This window comes from Acomys minous (genome assembly GCF_964271855.1).
Source record: "Acomys minous genome assembly, chromosome: 6".
NCBI classification, from domain to species: domain Eukaryota; kingdom Metazoa; phylum Chordata; class Mammalia; order Rodentia; family Muridae; genus Acomys; species Acomys minous.
The window spans coordinates 60,118,776-60,141,666 of NC_140487.1; the positions used below are offsets into that span (position 1 = coordinate 60,118,776).

Sequence of the window (22,891 nt, forward strand, 5' to 3'; positions counted from 1 at the left end):
ATGTGAGCTTATGGTATAATCCAGCAATCACTGTTGTGAGCATTGACCCAAATAAGTCAAAAACATTTCCAAACAAGATGCTCTTGGAGGAGGAAGCAAACATTGGAAATGGATCTACGCTATGTGTATACAAGGAGTAATATTCATCAATAAAAGGAAATGGGCTGTCAGGTCATAAAAAGTTGGGGGGGCTGGGGAAACCTAAATGTGTATTGTGCTAAGTGAAAACCTATCTGAAAAGGCCACAGGTTTTGTGGATCCAGCTACACAACATCTGAAAACAGCAACAGCTATAAAAAAAAAAAAAGGGTAGTGCTCATTCAGGTTAGAGGTAGGGAAAAAGGGGGTTCGGTTAGGGGCTATATCTGGGGGCAATGACACGACTTTATACCGTATACTCTACAGCAAAACCATAGAAATTCAGGTCTAAGGGCGAGCCCTTGTATACACTCTGGGCTTTGGGTAGTTACCATGTCAACATTGGCTCATCAATCATACCCCACTAAAGTAAAATGTCACCAGGAGAAAGGGGTCCCTCCACTCTGCAGTTCCTCTGTCCATGAAGGAGAGGAGATGCTCAGGTACAACCTTGCTGCTCTGAGGCTGCTCCCATTGTAAAGCTAGTGAGCTGATGGCTGCTGGTCCAGGTACTGCGCCAAAAGACACTGTAAAACCTAAGGAGGGCATCACATACTAGACGAACAGGCTGACAGAAGAAGAGTGTGACATAGGACTCAACGTGGCATTCTGGGTCAAAGGGTGTCTTCTTAGTGCCAACTCACTCACTTTCTGTGGTAGTTTGAATGGGAACATCCTCCTGAAGGGCCATGTGTTTGAATACTTGGTCCCCAGGTGGTAGAAGGAAGTATGACCTTGTTGGAGGAAATGTGTCACTGGGGGCAAGCTTTGACTGTTCAAGAGTTGCACCATTCCCAGTGTCTCTTTGTGTCTCTCTGTGTGTGTCTGTCTCTCGTCTCTGTCTGTGTGTGTGTGTGTGTGTGTGTGTGTGTGTGTGTGTCATTTATGAATCAATATGTGTACCCTCAGCTGTCCCTTCACTCCACCATTATGGACTCTAATCCTCTAAAAACCATAAGCCAATTTAAATGCTTTTTCTTATAAGTTGTCTCGGGCATGGAGTTTTATCACAGAAACAGAAAAGTAACTAAGACGCTTTGTTTAAGGGAAAGTACTTATGATAGATTCCTGGTACACAGTGTTAATAAGTGTCAGTTCCAAATAAATTTTGGTCTTCCTTGTGCTTGGTCATGAGAATTCATTTTATTATGTCATACTTCAGAAGGAAAGTAGTGACTTCAATTATATTTGAATACCCAAGATTTGAATACCCAAACGTAATGAGATTGTCGGAGACATGAGGACAAGTTGTGGAGGGTTTGCTTGGAAACGCTCCAGAGACCTCCAACTGTCCAGCCTGATCTCTAGACATTCAGAACAGCTGTTGAGGCTTTGCATGACAAAGTTCCAAGGATATCCAGCTGATCACCACTGCCCTTAAATATTATGTATGACCCAGGTGTAATTTTGCCTAAAAACTACTTTGAAACTGCTTTTTCCTCCTAAAACTGTCTTTCTCTCTATTTCTCAGCCTTAATGAAATTCACACTGGAAAACTTTTTCCCACAGATAATGTTGAAAGAAGGCATCTGGCCAAAGGCTTAAAACAATGAGAGAGTTTTTGCTCTGACTGTGTGCATCCAAGCAGGAAGTGCTTGAAAAGAAAACTAAGGGCTTACAACAGTACCTGGTTAGATACTGTTAGACGTAGAAAAGTTTCTTTAGAATTTGCTTTGAAAGCAATAGAAGGTGGGCCTGGAACGTCTGCTTTACAGATATTTTACAATAGAGGACCTGTTGGCCTAGGCGTGGATAGCACACCTGTTGGTTTGGGACCAGAAATAGGTCAAGTTCTTTCTGTGTTAGGAATATTTAGCCCAAGCTGTATTGCCATGACAACCATGTAAACACAATGGCTTTAGCCCAGGGGAAATTTATGATTAAACTTTCCCAAGTATTGTTTAAGAAATAATAATCAGTTCATGCTGACCATTGCTTGCATATTGATTTTTGCTATATGCTTTATTGTAGGTTATACAGAACTTTTTGTATTTCTTTGTTAGACTGTTTTCTTGCTCTGATGATTTTTAAATGCCCTATTGATTGTAGAAGATGAGAAAATCATGATGTAATCTGTAATGGGAAAAAAAACACTAAATTTCACTTTAAATAAAGTACTCATGTTGGCCCAACGAGCAAGTAACAGAAACAAGAAAAAAGCGGAAGAAAAACAAAATTCTCCTGGGCTACAAGGCCTTTCAGTTTGGACCACCATTTATGCCTGGGTCCCCTATTTATTGTCTCCTTCATTCCTCAACCTCTCCTCAACAACTAGTTCCTCTATCTAGCTGTTCAACCAACAGTTGGTTTCCCTTAATGTGCCATTCACCACCTACTCAATTCTCCCTACTGAGGAACCACCAAGACTTTCTCTTCTTTCTTCCCAGAGCTGGTCTGCAGGATGAGATGAGTTGATTATAGGACTGTCCCCTGACCTGCACTGAAATCTGGGCAAAGGATGTATTTGGTGCCAAGTATCTAGCCCAGCAGTGAATCTGAGGTTTATTCAATGAGAAGAGATCACTGTCCCTGATTGACATCTTGACGATTAAAGTAACCCAAAGGCCCGAATGTTTAATGCCTCACCTAGTTGAACTTAGCCTTGACATCTAACCAGAAAAATGACCCTGGGCAGAGCTCTTTTCTGTCTGCCCACTGAAGGGCAAAGAGGAGTGTGGACGCAGCACAGGCCCCTGCAGGTCCTACAGATGAGAAAGGGAGTGTTTGAACTTCAGCCTATATCCAGAGGCTCAGATGTGATGAAAAGTCTAGCATAAGATACTTCTCCCCACCCATCTCTGTTGTCATGACGGGACTGCTACCAACAGATGGGAGGGCCGCTCACAGGAGGGGGCTGTTGCAGCCCTGCAGAGGGCTCCTATCAAGAGCATATGTCCAGGCAGGAAATGTTTCCATTCTTGGCAGCTTTTGCCTGGGAAAGCCCCAGCCTGCCTGCTGCTTGTCACCACATCAGCCTGCAAAGTGATGAAGACCCTGAACTCTGAGTGACCCTGGGATCTCTAGTAGTCTGGATTCAAGATATTTTGCTTGGTAAATAAACACCAACTTCTCTTAGCCAGCCATCCTACCCAGCGAGCATTCTCCAAGTCTTGAGTAGCCAGAGCATCTTCAAACCCCAGTTCTAGCACTGAAAATAACCTGCTTTTTACCCACCCTGTTTTATCTCTACCAGCCTAGCCTGACCTTGCCCTTTCTTTTTTTTTTCCTTTTCCCTTCCTCCCAACATTACTATCCTTGTTTTATTCTTTGGGTGACCTTCAAAGTCCTAGTCTCCACACAGAAATTCTACATTCTAAAAGAGGACAGCAACTTACATTTGGCTCCAAGGGCTCTGGGAGCAATGGGAGTCTGACTTCTCTTACCTGAGATGCCGCCAGCCAGGCTGCTCTCCATCCCTGCAGGGCCCTGCTGCATCCGTGCTGGTGAGGTCTCAGCCCTGCCACCTGGGGGTAAGATGGGAGAAACGCCTGACCAAGGACACCTAGTCAAAATCCCTTTTCCCAGCCCCTCTCCCTTCTCAAGGCCCTCCTTGCTAGCCACTCCTTCTGGTAAAAATGTGCAGATGGGAAGGCGAATGGGCACAGGTGTCATGAACAAAGAGGAAACTCGGCCCGAGAGGAGCCTCGGCGTTCCCAGTGACACAAAGATGGCTAAAAAGCTGATGTGAATAAAAATCTAGGCCTCCGGATCGCTGTGAGTTCGAGGCCAGCCTGGTCTACAAAGTGAGTCCAGGACAGCCAAGGCTACACAGAGAAACCCTGTCTCAAAAAACCAAAAAAATAAAAAAAACAAACAAACAAACAAACAAAAATCCAAGCCTCCTGACTCCCCACACCAGTTTCAGGTCCCGACCCTCGGCATACATAGTGAGTGAGGAGCATGCGCCTGAGAACCAGGTACATCAGGTAAGGTTAGATATGGGGGGGACCTGTTCAAAAAGACACCTGGAGGGGCTGGGGGCGTGACTCCATAGCAGAATGCTTGCCTAGCATGTACCAGGCCTGGAATTCAACCCCCAGCACTACCAGCAAAACCAAAACAACACCTGGAAGGCAGGCTTTCTCCCACATGTCCTGAGTCAGTGGGATATTCTCCCAATAGCCCAGAACCCCTTCAGGGCATCTTACAGCTGCTGCAGCAGCTGCCACCACCACCACCACCACCACCACCACCACCACCACCACCACCACCACCACCAAGAACACGCTACCTCACCACTTCCTAGTTCATGAACCTAGCATTTGTCAATCTTATTTTACATTCATCTTTTGAACATTCCCAACCGCTTCCCTTTATACCTGGGTGTGGCTTGACACAGGCCACGGAGCTGCTTGGATGCCCCAGGCTTTGACCTACTCGGCTCTGCTCCTCCCTACAGTCTCTGCCTGTCTCACTCTTGCTTCCTTCTTCTGCTTCAGTGTTACCAGAGCAGCTGGCTTACCCTGGGACCTCCATGTACAAGCCTGACCCCCCCCCTCACATTTCTTTTCCCACCCCCTCCTATATTTAGGCGAGTGTGAGACAGGGGTCTTGGGTAGCCCAGGCTAGCCTTGCTTGCCATGTACCCAAGGATGACCTTTAATTGATGACCTCCCACTTCCATCTCCCTAAGTGCTGCAATCACAGACCTCTGCCTGGCTTTTTATGTGATGCCAGGGATTAGAACTCAAGGCTCCCAGCATGCTATGGTGTTACTCTGCCAGCTGATCTACACCCCCACTCCCAGATCACCCCCCCCAACACTTCCTGCTCACTGTATTCCCGCTCTGCCTGGCTTTGAACTGTAGCTCACAGGTGGACTCATGCTATCCACCTCAGTGACATGATTACGTCTCCTAAGGTTGGGGTCTGCATCAGCCACTAATACACACTTAGCACAAGCACGGGCTTGGTGGTTAGCTGCCCCATGGAAACTCAAAGCTGGCTTCATGCTGGCCCTGGGCAGGGGCTTCTTGCTACTTATGATTATCTTCAACTAGAAAACCAACTCTGAGCCCTAGAGACCTCGTAAAGACCAGCCTTTGATTTGATAACCCCCCAGGCAACCTTCCTGAGTCTGCTTTGGGGGTCATTACCCAGGCTAGAAGTCAGTACCCTGACTAGAAAGGCAAACCCAAGCTGTAAAAAAGAAACACCTTTTTCTCAGAGCATTTGCTTGAGAAACTTGTTGTTGCTAAGCTCTGGCTCTGTGCTCCCTAAACAGCTGTAGATCTTTTCAAAAGTAAATAAGCCTCTTGTCAGCTTGCCAGCCCACTAAGGTCTCCCTCAAGGGTCTGGGAGCCATTATTGGAGATATGAACAGGAAGGAAGCCCAGAGGCCCGTCTCCCAAGGACAGTGGGTGCCTCCCTCCGGCAGGCTAGCACCTGGGCTGCAAACTTTTTTTTTCCTGTCATAAAAATATGATTTCTAGTTTTAATTTGGACAAGGGCAATTATCTAGCAAATGGTCACCCCAACGACCAAGTGTGACGTCCTCCTGCCTGAGGACCAGCCATGATCTGTTGTGGGAACACGCATGGGCAGTGGGAGGCATCTGTCTGGGCTTGAGTTCCACTGGCAATGTCAACATTCTTACTAATATTTACTCAGTGAATACAATAAGCCTCTCTTTCTCTTTTAACCCATGGAGAACTTTTCTATGCAGGGGGCAGGTTTTGTTTGTGTCTCTGAAGCACTCCCACTGTGCTTTCTCATCGACACTGAAACCCACTGGTGGGCGGAAAGGACTGGGCAGCAGGAAGCTGAAAGCAAACCCTGTCTGAAGGGCCGTCTGGGGACTAGAGCACCCGCTTGCCCTCCTCCCACACACTACCTCCAGGTCCCTCTCTGTGACTTTCTGCACCCCGCACCTTGCAGACTATCTCAAGAGGCCCAGAGAACCTCAAAGCGAGAGGTCGCCTGGCCATGAGGAGACTCGGACTGGGAGAATGTGGGTCAGAGATGCAGGACAAGGCTAAAGCAGGTCAGGACTTGCCTATGCCACACATTCAGGGCCTCACTTTACCTACTGTGGATTCTAAGAACTGATTCGGCAATGGAAGCAAAAGGGGTTTGGTGCCTGGTGACCTAGCCTGCGCACCACCTTGACATGTCTGTCCAGGCCACACTAGGCAGGGGGTAAAGTAACTCCTCTGGGGTCTCAGTGGGAACGGAAGCAGGGAGACCCACACAGGCCCAAAGGGATCGGAGCAAAATGAGAAAGGCAGAGGTAGGTGGAAGCAGGCCATGGCTTTTGAGATGTACTTCCTATGTGCTAAGGTGTTACATGTCTGCCGAACTGCACCCTGGGAAAGCCAAGCCCAGGGCAGGCCCTCCACATGGACACTCCTCTTGGGTCTTCCACTGCACTAGAGACCCTTAGAAAGTGTGTCTCTCATTCCATCTAAGATTCAGCCGTGCCACTTACATTATCCCTGTTCATAAGCCCCCCTGACACACTAGTCAGCTGATAGGAGTGAGCAGGGGAGCAGGCTGTCCACTTAAACACCCTAGCAGGACACAGGAGCTACAGGGCAGGTATACACACACACACACACACACACACACACACACACACACACCACACACACACACACACACACACATACCACACACACACACCACACACACACACATACACACACCACACACACACACTACTCACTCACCACACACAAAACCACAACCACACACACACCACTCACACACCACACACACACACATACACACACACACCACACACACACATACACACACACCATACACATACATACCACACACACACACACATCACACAGACATACCACATACACACATACCACACACACCCACACTATACCACACACACACACCACACCACACACACACATCACAGACACACCACATACACACACACCACACAGACACACCACACACACACACACCACACAGACACCACTACACACCACACACACAAAACCACAACCACACACACACATACACACCACACACACACACACACACACACACCATACACCCACCACACACACAAAAGCACAACCATACACACACACACACACACACTTTCCTATATAACTTCAAGAGACACGAAGACAGGCTGGTCTATCACAGGAGGCCTGGACCCCAGTATTGACCTCCCCTTTCATCCACTGCCCACAAGTACCATGAACACAGGACACACACAAGATAAGAGCCCGATCAGCTCCGTCCTCCTATAGCCTGTTCAAGCCTAGACACCCACACTGCGTAAGGATGCAGTCTGGAAATGAACTCCCCAGATTTGAAATGAAGTCCCCAAACCACCAGCTGCTCTGCCAGCCACAGAGGAGATTGTGGCCTGCAGCAGGTGGTGAGGCCTGGGGCTGGGGACATGACAAGGGGACGTCAGTGTCAGCATGGACTGAGGTGCACAAGGTGCAGAAGTGGGAGTTGGACAAGGCCAAGTGCCAGGGACAAGCACCTCAAGGACCTGCCCAGGTCTCCCCGCTCTCACAGGAATAGAAGTGAGAAGTGGATGGTACCTCATATCCCCTTTGTCACCAGTAAAGCAGGACTTCCAATGCCAAAAGCCCAGCTGCTGGCTTTTCTCAGCCAGGAGGTCCCACAAGGTCCTCATCCTGTTGACTTCTCACCTGCACCAACAGCCCTTTACCTTCCCAAGAGAGGAAGGCAGGGGACAGCCTGCCTCAGGCGCTCCCCACCTGCCAGGCCCCTACACACACCTCACTTCCCTTTCTAACAGAAACATCTTTCCCAGACCTCACTGACCCTACTTGTCCTCAGAGCACCTGCCTTCTGCTTGCTTTCCCTGCCTGCCTGAAAGCAGGGACGCCATTCGCATAATGGTAGGGAGAGCAATGTCTCTACCTCTGCACCAAGGGGGTTCTTAGATCTCCCCCTGTGGCAGAGGAGGTCCATGCCCTCCATCCCCAGAGATCTGAGGAGGGGATAGGGCTTCCTTGAACACCCTGATAGTGACCTAGGGACAGAAAGAAGAGTTCATCATCAGGAATAGGGAGAATGTCGCCAGCTGCTGAACACTGACTAAGGACCAAGTGCTCACCAAGCAAAGCCCACATCACCCTTTAGCTAAGGAGATCCTCCCAGAGAGCTTAAGAAGAGTAAACCTTGTTCTTATAATAAATCAAAAGTTTCTTTAGAATCTGCTTTGAGAGCAATAGAAGGTGGGCTTGGAACGTCTGCTTTACAGATATTTTACAATAGAAGACCCCTTGGCATTAGCCTAGGCTTGGATAAGGATGGATAGCACACCTGTTGGTTTGGGACTGGAAGTAAGTCAAGGTTTTGGGGTTTTGTTTGTTTTTTGTTGTTGTTGTTATTTTTTTTTTTAATGTTTGGTTGTTGGTTTGGTTTGGTTTTGGTTTTGTTTGTTCATTTGTTTGTTTGTGCAGTTTTTTTTTCAGTCTTCTAGCCCAGGAGAACTTTATTTTTCTTCTGTTGTCTTCCTTGGGCCAACCTCAGTCTTTATTTAAAGTGAAGTTCAATTTTTTTCATTACAGATTACATCATGATTTTTTTCATCTTTTACAATCAATAGAACATTTTTTTTTACAAAACCCACAGAGCAAGAAAACAATCTAACAAAGAAATACAAATGGTTCTGTATAAGCTACAATAAAGCATACAGCAAAAATCAATATCCAAGAAATGGGAAAGTTTAATCATAAATTTACTTGTTTACTTGACTGCCATAGCAACATAAAACTAAATGTCCTTAACACAGAAAAACCTTGACTTACTTCCAATCCCAAACCAACAGGTGTGCTATCCATCCTTATCCAAGCCTAGGCTAACTGCCAAGGGGTCCTCTACTGTAAAATATCTGTAAAGCATGACCTTCCAAGCCCACCTTCTAGTGCTCTCAAAGTTGATCCTGAAGAAAAGAGTTTTACATTTCTACAGATAACAATATCAAGCCAGGTACTGTTATGTCAAAGGCCTAACTTTCTTTTCAAGCAGTTTCTGCCTGACTGATCACAATAGTCAGAGCCAAAAGTCTCTCATTGTCTCAAGCCTTGGGGCAGATGCCTTCTTTCAACATTCTCTGTGGGAAAAGTTTTCCAGTGTGAATTTCATTAGGGCTGAACTCATAGTCAAAGTGAGAAATAGAGAGAAAGGCGGTTGGGGGGGGGGGGAGGCAGAAATATATTTTCCATATATAGACGTGGACCATAAGTAATATTTAAGGACAATGTTGACCAACCGGAGATCTTTGGAACTTTGCCAAGCAAAGCCTCTATGACGCGTCCTCATGTCTGTACCACTCAGGCTCATGTAAATGCTGGCGCCAGGATAGAGCTGGGGCAGGCTTGCCCCCACTGGGGCACTCTGCCCAGCCAAGCCAACCCTAAAGTTCCAGTCCTTCGTTTTCAGGAGTTTGGCATCTATGTCCAAATGTGTTATTTAAATTCAAATAAGCTGGATATGGCTCATCAGTTGAGTGCACTGGTTCAATTCCCAGCATCCACACTGCAGCTCACAACTGTCTGTAACGCCAGTTCCAGGGGATTGGACACCCTCACACAGACATGCATGCAGGCAGAACATCAATGCACATAAAGTGAAAGTAGAATACTTTTTAAAATACAAAAGCAAACATCCTTAAATTCAAATAAATTCACTTTAAAATTCGGTTTTTCAATCACTCTGGTCACATGTAAGTGCTCAAAGGCCCCATGTGGTTGTCCCGCTGTGACTGACAGCCAAGGCCACCTGCTGTCTTCCAGGAGCTCTAAAAAGGCAGTCTTTCCTGCCAGAGCCCTGACACAAAAGAGGCTCTCCACATACCAAAAGGACTGGCTAATTAAGTCTTTTGATTTTACTGTCACTCTTCTGGCCCCAGTCCTTTGTCACTAACAACAAATTTACTCTGCCTAGAAAAGGATTTCAGTCAAACATGACCAAAGGCAAACAGGAAGCTGAGAAAAACACATCTGAGTGCACACATAAGCATTCAAACCAGCTAAGCAAACAGAAGTTCAAAGGCAACAGAGGGGACATCCACCAGGACACCTGCCCAGCCACACACACACACACACACACACACACACACACACACACACACACACACATTGTGCATACTGACTATAGTACAGTGCTGTAACTGTTATACAGTATCATTTACTGACCTTACCCTCTCTCTCTGACTAATTTATAAACAAAACTGTCACATGTATGTGCTGGAAAAGACTGAGTACAATCCAGTACTGGCTGCAGTTTCAAATATCCACTGGGAGTCAGGCAACCCTGGAGTATGTTTCTCAGACAAGTGGAGCACTTGAGGGCTGTCCATGTTGATACAAAGGAAAGCATCCTAAAACATAGGCATAGAGGCTAGAGAGATGGCTCAATGGTTAAGAGCTCTTGCTATTCTCGCAGAGGATGGGGTTCAGTTCCCAGCACCCACATGATGGCTGACAATCCTGGAAACCTGGAACTGGATCTGACTCCCTCTTTTGGTCTGCAGGCACTGCAAGTGTGTGGTGCACAGACATACACGCAGGCAAAGCACTCACACACATAAAGCAAACACAAGTCCTTGTTAAAAAAGATACATTTCCAATAGCATACAGGCATGACAGGGTGAGGCACATCAACGCCAATCACTGCACCATCTGTTTGTGATAACAGAAACTGAGTCAATCATAACATACACGGTCTCTAAGATGAATGCAGTGGTACATTCATGTAATCCAAGCTTTCAGTAAACAGGAGCCCCAGGAGGTCAAGGCTAGCCTAAGCTACATGTCAAGTTCAACACTGGCCTGAGCTACATGAAACCCTATCTTTAAAAAAAAATAGTCTTTGAGCCGGGCATGGTGGCACATGACTTTAATCCCAGCACTCGGGAGGCAGAGGCAGGTGGATTGCTGTGAGTTCGAGGCCAGCCTGGGCTACAAAGTGAGTCAAGGACAGCCAAGGCTACACAGAGAGATCCTGTCTCAAAAAAAAAAAAAAATAGTCGTTGAATCTTCAGAGCCATGTTAACATGGCTAGTCACACCAAAAGCCAGAACTCAGGGAGGTAGGACCAGATGTCGCTGTGCAGTCATGTGTGGGCATGAAGACCAGCGTGTGCAGTGTGAGGTCCTCCGTGGCCTAGCCCACACAGGAGCAAGTAGGTCCTTTCCCCTCTACCAACTCTGGGGGAGCTGGGTTACCCCAAGTCTGAATCATCAGCCCAAGTTTCTCCCTTGAACCCATGGCCAGCACTGGCAAACTTCTTCCAGGCCTCCAATCACACCTAGAAGGGGAACCAGGAACCCCTGGGTCCTGGGCCCCCTGCCACCAACTCTGAGTCCAGAACGCACTGTTTCTCATCTAAATGACAAGAACAAACAAACAAACAAACAAACAAAGCCAGTGAGACGGTTTAATACTGTGATTCTCAACCTGTGTGGTGTCACCCCTTCAGGGGCCAAATGATCCTTTCAACATGGGTAGCCAAAGACCACTGGAAAACACAAATATCTACCTTACGATTTATAACAGTAGCAAAATTACAGTTATGAAGTAGCAACAAAAGTAATTTTGTGGCTTGATACTCAGAATCCCTGTGATCCACATACATGATAGAGTGAGAAAACTGACTCCCAAAATCTCTCTCTTTCTCTCTCTCTCTCTCTCTCTCTCTCTCTCTCTCTCTCTCTCTCTCTCTCTCTCACACACACACACACACACACACACACACACACACACACGAAAGAAAAAAAAGGAAAAAAGTTAGTTTTAAAGTTTTGCTGATTTTCCTGGTCACTCCAAATCCATCTGCCACCCAGAACCCAAACTGATTTTCTTTCTTTCTTCCTGTTTTTTTCTTTTTTTAGGGGTTCAGGGCTGATTGGAGACAGAGTTTTCTCTGTAGCCCAGGCTGTCCTGGAACTCGCTCTGTAGACCAGGCTGGCCTAGTCAGAGATCCACCTGCCTCTGCCTCCCGAGTGCAGGGATTAAAGGCGTGCACACCATTGCCTGACTCCAAACTGATTTTCCTAAAACTGCCATTTGGACTTTTTACTCCCTTAACATACTTCAAGGGCTCCCTGACACTTGGAGATTTAGACAAAAATGTCTTGGCAAGGCCATTCAAAATTTGGTCGTTGGTTATCTTCCCTCACTGTCCCCAGTAAATCACCCAATATCCAGATTTGTTATGTCCTGCACACCTATGACCTGTCTGTCTTGCAGTGGCCTTGACCATACTCCCCCATGGCCCAAATCCAGGGCCGTTTTGCCAGAGACAGACACCTTTCGGGGACACGAAGCTGGGTAGCTGTCATCCTCTGTGATTTCCCTTACTATCAGAAGACCAAATGCAGCCAAGCATTAAGATGCCTGTCTCTGCAGCACAGTCCAGGCCTTGCAAACCATTACAAAACACCGCCACGAGGGCTCATTTACATAGTGTCAGCCCACAGTTGATTGGCAGAAGCACAGAATCGTGGAACCTTGGAACTGACAGGACACGAACGCTACGGAATGTTTTCATGTTATTGCTTAACACAACTAAAAACCAGAAACAAACAAAAACGGCACTGCCTCCAACCTCAGGTGACCACACGCCATCTCCTCTGCAGCTAGAGACTATTCTGGAATCTATGTCGCCAGACGCCACACCCATTGAGGCGGCTGCAGTCATTTTACTTGAAGGGAGTCTCCCGTAGCCAGCCCCTCAAGACAGGCACACAGCTGTTACTCCTGAGTGTGTTCCTCTTGCTTGTTCATCTCCATCCTCATCCTGGCTTCACGAAATCGCGCACTTAGGGATCACCTACTATGAGTTTTTCTACAGCCAACACTGGGGTTCCTGCGTCTACGCGTGGAGCACACAGACTGGGAACTCAGAAAAACCAGATGGCTCCGGAGGGGCCGCGCAGGCGACTCTCCAAGGATCCTACCCCCCCTGACCTTGCTGCCCTGGCCTGTTGCCCTCCCAGCCAGCCTCAGATCCCTCCCCGCTGAGCTGGGCAGGGTGCTGGTGGTGCAGAAAATTGGGGTACAGAGCTGAAATGCGCGTAGGACTCGGGACACCTCAAGGCCTCGGACCCATCCATCCTCTCCAGCCCTGAACAGGAGAGTAGCACGGGAACAGAGCCGGGCACTGGTCCCTCCCTGAACCGCCCCTCCCCGCCCGAATTGCACAGGGACTCGTGGGGTGTAGGGGGTGGGGGCCTGAGAAATAAATACCTTTGACTTTGTGGCTAAGGTTAACGGGAACTGCTACCCAAAGGGCGACTTTGGGCACCGGGCTCCAGGCCACGGCCAGACCTGGAGCCGGCAGGCGCAGGTGATTGGCTGGTCGCCCTGCACCGCCCCGTCTGTGGATTGGCTGCACGGCTCAGATGACACTCGGGGCCCTATTGGAGTAGCCCGCGGGGCGGCCCCTTTGTTCTCTGGAGCCAATAGCCAGGGTCTGATCTCGCCCGCGGGCGCGCGGCCCCGAGAGGTGAATCTCTTCGCTCAACGCTGCTGGGGTGTGTAAAGTGGTCTCCAACATCCTGTGCAGGCGACTGCGTGTGGTTGCTGCGCCCTGTCCATCAGGTGCCTCGGATCTGGCTCCCTCACAAGCGCCTGTGACATCTGAACTCGGGGCATGGGTGCGGAGTACCACCGCAGCAAGCTTTCTAGGTGCTACTTGGTGTCCATTTTGGAAAGCCATCGCAGAATACATAGACTATACCATTCTTAGAACCCTCTTGCGAGTACGTCTACTTTAGTGTGGCCCTTTTTCTTTACTCCCTGAAAGCTGTGTTCAGGTGGTACTGCACACGCACGCCTGCCTGTTGTTACACATTGCAGGGCTCTTGTGCCTTGTGAGCGAGTGAGTGTACAGCGAGCCATCTCCAGCGCCTCAGCAGCCCACACTGAGTCATGATAAATGATGTTTGGAGTTGTTGGAAATCGTGGCACTCAGGAAAGCTTTTTCTAGCTGAGAAAACAGGTCTGAAGAGGTTACCTAGCCGCATCTAGTTTCACTGTTCACTTGAGTTCTCTTGAGTGAAATTATCTTCCAGCTGCTAACGAGGTCCAGACTGCCAAGGATGATCAGGCTCTCAAACGCCTCCAGGAAAGTGTTTCCATCCCTACCCACCCCTCCCATGCACCTGAAAGGAATTCCTCCTAGTCCTGTCTTGATTTGGGCCACAGCTGGATAAATCCTCTCACTCTTAAACCCAACGTGGTGGCGCACGCCTTTAATCCCAGCACTCGGGAGGCAGAGTCAGGTGGATCGCTTTGAGTTCAAGGCCAGCCTGGTCAAGACACCAAGGCTAACACAGAGAGACCTTGTACCGAAAAGAAAAAAAAAAATCCTCCAGGACAGCCAAGGTTAACACAGAGAGACCCTGTCTCAAAAAAAAAAAAAAAAAAAAAAAAAAAAAAAAAATCCTCTCACTCTTGCCTCTGGAATCAATCATAGTGGGGTTAACTGGAGAGAAACTGCTGGGAGAAAACCCCTCAAATTTCAAGTATGAAGAGGAGAACCCAGGAAGGAACTTTAAAACACTTAAAGAGAAGATGCCTGTGGTGACTTGGAATCCCAGTACTTGGGAGGTAGAGTCCAGAGGATCAGTAGCTGAAGGCCAGCCTACTTTACATAGTGAAGTAGTGAGTTCAAGGCCAGCCTGGGACTACATTAGACCCTGTCTTTAAAAAAAAAAAGCAAACTATGTGAGTATTGATACACATACATACACACATAGGAAGAGTCTGCATTATAAATTTTGTGTGTATGTATGCATACGGAGGTGCACGTGAAGGTCAGAGGATCACAAGTATCTTCAAGCACCTTCCATCTTCTAAAACAGGGTCTCTCATTGGCCTGGGACTACAAGTAGGCTAGGCTAACTGAGGTGACAAATAAGATGCCGGGCTCTCAATCCCCGTGGGAGGAGAGCTTTTGCATGGCTTCTGGGAGGACACCTGCCAGTCCTCACGCTTGCATGTATGTTCTAGAAACTGAGGCACCTCCCCAAACCCAGCATTATGTAACTAAAGGCAGCACGCCACATTTACTTTTTGGTATATAGCGGTGGTCAAGACTGCAAGGGGGAGCTGGAGAGATGGCTCAGCAGTTAGGAGCACATGCTGCTCCTGCAGAAGACCTGGGTTTGGTTCCTAGAACTCACATAGTGGCTCACAACCATCTATAACTGCAGTTCCAGAGAGTCCAACACCTTCTCCTAATCTGGCCTCCACAGGTACCAGGTACACACATGGACAGACATACATGAAGGTAAACACACACATCTTTGAAAGGGGGGCAGAAGCAGACAGACCTGAGTCAGCCTCTAGTAATTAGCGTTACAGGACCGAGTGCAGGTGTTCACATGAGTATGAACAAAAGCATCCAGAGCAGCCCATCCGGTGGGATCAGGTAGAATTTCTTAGAAAAGCCCATTCACAAAGAAAACAAATAGTTATTCATATGCACTGTTGGGATTGGTGCAGATGGCAGGCCTGTCAGTGCCTGACAAGAATAGCACTCGGCTATGTGTCAAACTATCAATGATGGCTCTGCACTCAGCCCGGGGGGCCCTTACAGGACGTGCAGACTCAGCTGACCCCAGAAAAATCCTGAACTCATGTCTGTGTGGATCTGTAATCAGTGTTGGGGGGATGTGTGATCTGAAAGCTATCTTTGCTGCTTGGAACACCTCTTTTCCCAGAGGCTCCTTTTGTCATGACAACCACCTGACGAGGCTGCAGATGTAACCAACCTTCAAACGAGGCTCTCAGTGATGTGACATGCAGGCTGAGGCGGTAAGAAAAACGATAGTCTTGGGCTCAATATTACAAGACTTTGGTTCCAAAATAAGCATCCTTGTTTTCTGGTGCTTTTGCCCACCATGAAGAATTTGCTTGTCTTTGGGTATGCCTAGCTCGGTCCCCAGCAAGGACTGGGAGGAGGACACAGAGAGACTCAGTTGCTGTCCAAGCCCCATGGCCTGACTTAGGAAACAGAGTGATGTTCCTTCCCCCATCACCACAGCCCCCACAGAAAACAAAAACAAAAAAACAAAAAACACCAAACACCAGCCATTAGTTCTAAAACCAAATCTTTATTCTCTAGTTTGAAAGGGAAGGTAAACGGTTGTTCTGTTTCGATCCAGAAAACAAAACGAGACCCAGTAGGCAGAAGTCATAGGAAAGCAGAATCCAATAATTATAAGTAAGAATTTCTAATGATTAGACTCATTCTACAATAGAGCCAGTGCCGCTGGGGGGAGGTAAGAGTGCCCGGCACCCAGGTCCATGGGTAGAGGCTGGCATCCACATCCTGGGAACGTTAAAAAGGAAATGTACCCAGAAACTTCCCTGCAGCCAAACCCCCACATCAGTGGGCTTGTCTTTCACATAACTCCTGAAGCTTCGGAAAGAGTTGGGGAAGGTCGGGGGTTAAACAAAACCACCAGGGGAAGCCCTGTACTTGGGGACAGAGGTCAGATAAAGCCAGGCAGGTGAAGGAGTAAATCAATGTCCTGGGAGGATAACCTGCAAGTAGGAGATGGAATTGCTAACTACGGACAGACCTCTACACACTGGGTACCTATGCAGGAGGCATTGCAGAAAAAAGAGAGAGAGAAAGGGAAAGAAAAAGCTCCAAGCTCCGCTTCACCCCCTCCTGTTACCAGACAAGCCAGCAGGTTCATCCAGATGTATCCAGCTGGCCCACTTTCCCTGCCCCAGGATTCATTTACTAATGACTATATCACACCTACTTCGAAAAAAAAAAATGACCTGAAGGAACTCATAGTAAAGACTGGGACATTAAGGCGTTAACACCAGAGGATGGAGTAGCTCCCTTCCCACTGGTAGCTCCTCTAGCCGAGGACTCGAAGGGTAGATGGGGCTGCTATTGCTATTTTTCCAGGGTACAGGGCAGTCAGTCTGAGTTGACCCTTAGAAAAACCAGCTGGGGGCCGACCAGCTCAAAGCCAGGTCCCTGGCCACCTGGGGACACTCCATTCCTAAACAGAGCTCGGGTCACTCTGCCTCTTCTATCCCTCTGGTAACCCTACCTGTCCCTCCAGCAGCATCAGTGTTGGCACCCCACGAGGGCCACTGACATGCTGCTGCCAAGGACATCTAGGCCTCTCTCAGGCATCGTGCTTCCTCTGGTGCATCAAGAGTCGGTCCTCGTCGTCAAAGGTCTGGCCGCAGATGGCACAACAGAAGTCGCCATCCCGGATGTGGCTCTTCCGGTGTGTGATTAGGTTGGACTTCTGACTGAAGCTGCGGTCACAGTCGGGGCAGGCGTAGGGCCGCTCACCCGTGTGAATACGCCGGTGCGACACCAGGTTGGACTTCTGACTGAAGGCTTTGCCACAATCGGGACACGCATAGGGCTTCTCGCCGGTGTGGATGCGCCGATGTGCTGTCAGGTAGGGCTTGTGGCGGAAAGCCTTGCCGCAGTCGGGGCACACGAAGGGCCTCTCCAGAGCATGGTCCCGCCGATGGGCTGCCAGGTGGCTGCCCTGTGAGAAGCAGCGACCACACTCCTCGCAGACGAAGGGCCGCTCACCGGAGTGCACGCGCGAGTGCGCCACCAGGTGCGTCTTGTTGCCAAAGTTCTTGCCGCACTCTGTGCAGGTGAAGGGCCACTCACCTGTGTGCAACCGCTGGTGCAGCCTCAGGAAACGCTCCAGCCGAAAACTGCGGCCGCAGTCGGTGCAACTATGCAGGGGCACAGGTACCTCAGCCGGGGTCCGCTGGGACCCCAGGGATGTCCCAAGTGCAGGCTGCGCCGTGGGCTCTGCTGCAATCTGGGGGCTCCGGGTGCCGGGTGCGACCTGCGCTGAGACCTCCGAGCGCTTGTGGATTTTGCTGTGTGACAATAGGTTGGGTTTGTGGCGGAAGCGGCGGCCACACTCGGTGCATGGATAGGGCTTCTCGCCGGTGTGTATGCGCCGGTGCGAGGTCAGGTAGGGCTTGTTGGTGAAGCGCTTCCCGCACTCGGGGCACTGGTGTGGTCGCTCACCAGTGTGCACGCGGCGGTGGGCGATCAGGTTGGGCTTATGGCGGAAGCGCTTACCGCAGCAGGCACACTGGAAGGGACGGTCCACCGCGTCTCCACCCGGCCTGGGAGCAGTCACCGCAGGACGGCCTCGGGGTCTAGGACCCAGGGCCTTGTCTGCTGCCTCCTTCAGGGCCTCAGCCACATGCACCCGCTTGTGAACAACCAGTTGGTCCCACTGAGCAAAGCTCCAGCCACAGTTGCCGCATATGAAGGGTCGGGCCTCAGGGGCAGTAGGATGGCACCTCCTCAGGTGAGCTCGAAGCTGCTTTCGTCGCCAGAAGCGTCTGTCGCATTCGGAACAAGTGATGGGGCGTTTTGTAGCTGAGTGAGCCCGCAGGTGCAGTACCAGGGCTACCCAGCCTTGAAAGTTATGCCCACAGAGGTGGCAGGTGAAACCCAGGTCAGGGATGGCAGAGGCATGAACCTGAAGATGCAGCGCTAAGAAGGGGGCGTGGCGAAAGCGCTGTTTGCACTCATGGCAGGTCAGAGGCAGACGGGCCTGGCACCGCCGAGTGTGAAGCCACAGAGCCACCCAGTCCGGGAAGCGCCGCCGACAGTGGGCACAACGATGGGCTTTGCCTGGGCCTTGGTCTCCAGGCTGAGCTACCGACTTGCCCTGGTAGCTCAACCCTCTGTTAGGCTGGGAGGACTCCTGGGAGGGCCCAGAAAGGAATCGGGCCTGGGCTGGACCCATGGCTGTGGAGCTCCTGCAGCGCCACTCCAGCATCGGCTCTTCCTCTGCTGAGGGTGGAAAAGCACAGTCACTTTAAGAACTAAGCCGTTTCTCCCTTCCAACCCCAAGGAAGAAGAAATCTTCCCCCTAGGAACCGCCAGCGCCATTCGATTCTATATTTGTTAGATATTACTTCAGTCTTGAGTTTCTAAATAACATTTCAAAGATCTTTATATCTTTATTGCTCCGGAAACGTCTAGAAGGGAGGCATGCTGCCACTCCTTGGGATTCCCCCCTGGTATCTACCCTAGTGTCGGATGGACTTGCAGAAACTATTCTTGCATGTTCCCTACTGTGTCTGACCTATTGCAAAACTCCCCTGCCTTTCCCTGTGGCTACCACTTCCTTCTACCATATCAGGGCTCCCTACTTGACACATGAAACAAGTGTGGGGCGTAAGATGGTGGTAAGACTTGCCTGAGTTCACACTGTAATCCACTAGACAACCAAAGCTAGGAGACAGGTCTTGTGACCCTCCAAGTCTTTGTGTGTGCTTCTTAGCACCTAGGTGTGTGAAGATCTCCTCAAAAGCCATCTGGCTAAAACCTTGAAGAAGGTACTTTCAGCCTCCTCAACTCAGCTCTAAGCCTGCGGGACAAGTAGAACAGCCTTTCTTTGGAATGCGATGGGGGGTGCAGGGTGGGGGGAGGGGATGCTGTTTCTACCACAGACTAAGGCCAGGCCAGCACCTGTGCAGACTGCCCGCATTCTGCCTACTAACCCTTCTCCACCCAAGCAATTGCAAATTGGGACAGTGGGGAAGTTCACAGACATGAGGACAAGTCGTAAAGGCTTGGCTTGACAAAGTTCCAGAGACCTCCCACTATCCGGCAAGACCTCTAGACATCCAGAGCAGCCGTTGAGGCTTTGCTGGACAAAGTTCCAAAGATCACCACTGCCCCTAAATAATATGTATGTTATTTTGCCTAAGAACTACTTTGAAATCTACTCCACGACCCCCCACCCCCAAAAAAACCTGTCTATCTCTCTATTTCTTATTTTGACTATGAGCCCTAATGAAATTCACACTGGAAAACTTTTTCCCACACAGATTATTGAAAAGAAAGCATCTGACCAAAGGCTTGAGACAAGGAGAAAATACTTGGCTCTGACTATTGTGAGCAGCCAGGCAGAAACTGCTTCGCAAGAAAGTTAGGTCACTGACATAATAGTACCTGGTTAGATATTGTTAGGTGTAGAAAAGTAAAACTTGTTTCTTTAGAATTTGCTTTGAGAGCACTAGAAGGTGGGCTTGGAACGTCTGCTTTACAGATATTTTACGATAGATGACCCCTTGGCAGTTAGCCTAGGCTTGGATAAAGATGGATAGCACACCTGTTGGTTTGGGATTGGAAGTAAGTCAAGTTTTTTTCTGTGTTAACGCTATTTAGTTTCAAGCTATGTTGCTATGACAATCAAGTAAATACAATGGCTTTAGCCCAGGGAAATTTAAACTTTCCCAAGTATTACTTAAGAAATAATAGTCAAGACATACTGACCATTGCTTGGATGTTGATTGGTTTTTGCTATATGCTTTATTGTAAGTTATACAGAGCTGTCTGTATTTCTTTGTTAGATTTTTTAAAGGCTCTACTGATTGTAAAAGACAAGAAAATCGTGATGTAATCTGTAATAAAAATGAATTTCACTTTAAATACAGTACTGGGGTTGGCCCAAAGAGACAGGAAAAAGCAAAAGAAAAATAAAGTTCTTAGGCTAGAAGACCTTTCAGCCTGGGCCAATATATCTTTTCTCCTCTGCTCCTCAGCCTCTCCTCAACAACTAGCTCCTCTAACCAACAGTTGGTTTCCCTTAACCAGCTGTTCACTGCCTGCTCAATTCTCCCCACTGTGGAACCTCCAACACTTTCTCTCCATCTTTCTTCCAGAGCTAGACTTGGGGGGGGAGGGGACAGCTCACCAATTCAAGGAACGCCCACTGTGTGCTGCCTCCCCCAGGGCAAGGAGGGGAGACCCTTGGCCCATCATCTCTTAGGGGTGCTAGGGATTGCTGGGGTGAGGAAAGGGGAGGGAAGAAGAGATTGTAATCTCTGTCCCTTGCCTGGTCCTGCCCAAACCTGGCCAAGGACTGCTCCATCTTCAGCAGCAGGGGAGCCCAGATTCCTGAGAGCCTCCTACACAGAGTGAGTTCTGGGGTGGCAGTGAGATTCCCCAGGGTTCTTTCATGTCTGCTCATGGGCTCTGTCCGGGCACAACCTTCTGAATTCCTTTACAACCTGTTTCTCTTCTGGGGGACTACCCACATCACACACACACACACACACACACACACACACACACACACACACACACACACACACACGCCCCCCACCCCACCCCTGGCCGCCTGAACCCAGGGAAGACTGCACCATCTGAAAATGGACTCCTTCCCCAGGATGCCCTGTCCTGCCAGTAAGGCAGAGCTCAGCACTGGAGCTTTGGGTTCGTTTGAGGACAAAGGCCAAACTCTTATCTACCCTGAAGCCTGCAGAGCTGGGGGGTGAGGCTTTTTCCAGCTCCTTCTGAGGATGTTCCTGGGGGGACACTTGTGCCGCTGCGCTTGCTTTGGCCCACACTCCGGTAGCCCCTGGATGCCAGAGAAAACTGTAGCAATGAAGATATCCCTAGCCTCATGGCAGAGCTCAGACCTCTAACTGCTGAGCGGTCAGCCTAACCTGGGGACGCGGGGCGGGGTGGGGGTGGGGGGAGCACCAACAAACAAAACGTACTTGAGGCTTTGCGCTAGGCCAGAGCAGCTTTGTGTCATCACCCAGTCCCTCCCCCATTCAAAGCCACAGGCTTCGGCCTTAAGCTCTACACCCAGCCTAGCAGAGTGACCTAAGGGACACTGGACTAAAGCATGTATATGATCCTTCACTAAGGAAGCCGAGTGCTGCCTTTGGGGGCCACCTCCTAGCCTGCGTAGGGTAACAGAAGAATTCTCCATCTGTGGCAAGGATCTGTCTCGGCGGTCAAAGGCCGGCCTAGGCAGTAACTCCGAAAGTCCCTCCAGGCTTTCCTTTCTCCACTCTCCTCGCTACAGAAATTCCAGGCCTGTTTCCCGAGGGTCTGCGCAGGGAGCGCCAGTGTACCCAGCAATCCGCCAGAATCCCCTTCGGCATCTAGAACAGCCCCCAGGTGGCAGCAGGCCCACACCCCGGTTGTGCTTCGGTGCCTATCCTAGGTCCACGTTCGATGGCACGCTGAACCCATTCCGACGAGCCAGTGGGCCATCTCGGGTCCCACGCACAGCGGAGTCCAAGAAGCCTATGCGCAGGTGCGCTCGCCCTGCGCCACAGCACTTCCCCCGCCCCCATTCCGCGCGCGCGCGAACCCCACAGCGGCACACACGGTCACGCGCCCCACAGGTGGAGCTGCCCCCGCGCGCCCTCGGTGGTCCTTGCACCCCTGCGCGAGCCATACCTCTCCCGCGTGCCCTGCAAGAATGCGGCGCCTATCCATGGAGCTCCGGACTGGCCCCTGCGGCCCGCTCCCCGCCCCGCAGCGGCGACAGCGGCAGGTTCGAGTTCACAACTGCCAGGCCCGTCCCCAACCTCCCCCCCGCCGGGTTCCCAACGCCACGTGACTACAGGAGCTGCGGAGGGTCAGTCTCGGCTTGGCGACCGCGGCCTGGGGGCGGAGCGGGCCAGGTCATCCGCGCTGCTCTCCCGCCAGGGCGCACGACAGGGGAGGGCCCGGGCTCCGTTGCCATGACAGCCACCAGCTCGGGTTTGGCCACCGGCCGGATCTCCAGTTTCCCAACCCTGTGTCCCTGCAGTAGACACTCGCCCCTGGGCCACCTCGTGGCCAGGCTGTGGTCACTGCGTCTGGTCCACCAGCACTGGCTCTTAAAGACTCAGAGCCAGAGAGAACTTGGCAGGACACCGAAGTCCCCTTGCGTCGAGCCAGGGACTTCACCCAGGCAATTCTAGCTTGGGCATGCTCTGGAGCAGCCGCTCTCCAGGGCTGCCGAAACTCATAGCAACGC

At 50.0% G+C, this 22,891-nt stretch overlaps 3 protein-coding genes across 3 annotated transcripts in view; all 3 read right to left on the reverse strand.

Annotated features, from left to right (window-relative positions):
• LOC311599981 (uncharacterized protein) overlaps window positions 1–3,544 on the reverse strand; it is a 19,533-nt gene extending 15,989 nt beyond the window's left edge. The window contains exon 1 of the mRNA XM_084786163.1: window positions 3,522–3,544. The gene's annotated coding sequence lies outside the window, so the exon portion shown is untranslated. The remainder of the gene's footprint in view (window positions 1–3,521) is intronic.
• ZNF775 (zinc finger protein 775) overlaps window positions 1–13,476 on the reverse strand; it is a 19,166-nt gene extending 5,690 nt beyond the window's left edge. Inside the window, exons 1-2 of the mRNA XM_084786156.1 lie at window positions 13,341–13,476; window positions 3,522–3,602 (exon numbers count right to left, since the gene is read on the reverse strand). Coding sequence (XP_084642282.1) covers window positions 3,522–3,573 — 52 coding nt within the window. The 5' untranslated portion in view covers window positions 3,574–3,602; window positions 13,341–13,476. The remainder of the gene's footprint in view (window positions 1–3,521; window positions 3,603–13,340) is intronic.
• A 2,717-nt stretch (window positions 13,477–16,193) lies between these two features.
• REPIN1 (replication initiator 1) lies at window positions 16,194–22,015 on the reverse strand. The gene is made up of 2 exons (XM_084785509.1): window positions 21,996–22,015; window positions 16,194–18,912 (listed from the first exon to the last, which is right to left on the reverse strand). Exon 2 carries the CDS (start codon window positions 18,896–18,898, stop codon window positions 17,252–17,254), a length of 1,647 nt encoding a protein of 548 aa, XP_084641635.1. The 5' UTR covers window positions 18,899–18,912; window positions 21,996–22,015; the 3' UTR covers window positions 16,194–17,251.
• Between the last annotated feature and the right edge of the window lie 876 nt (window positions 22,016–22,891).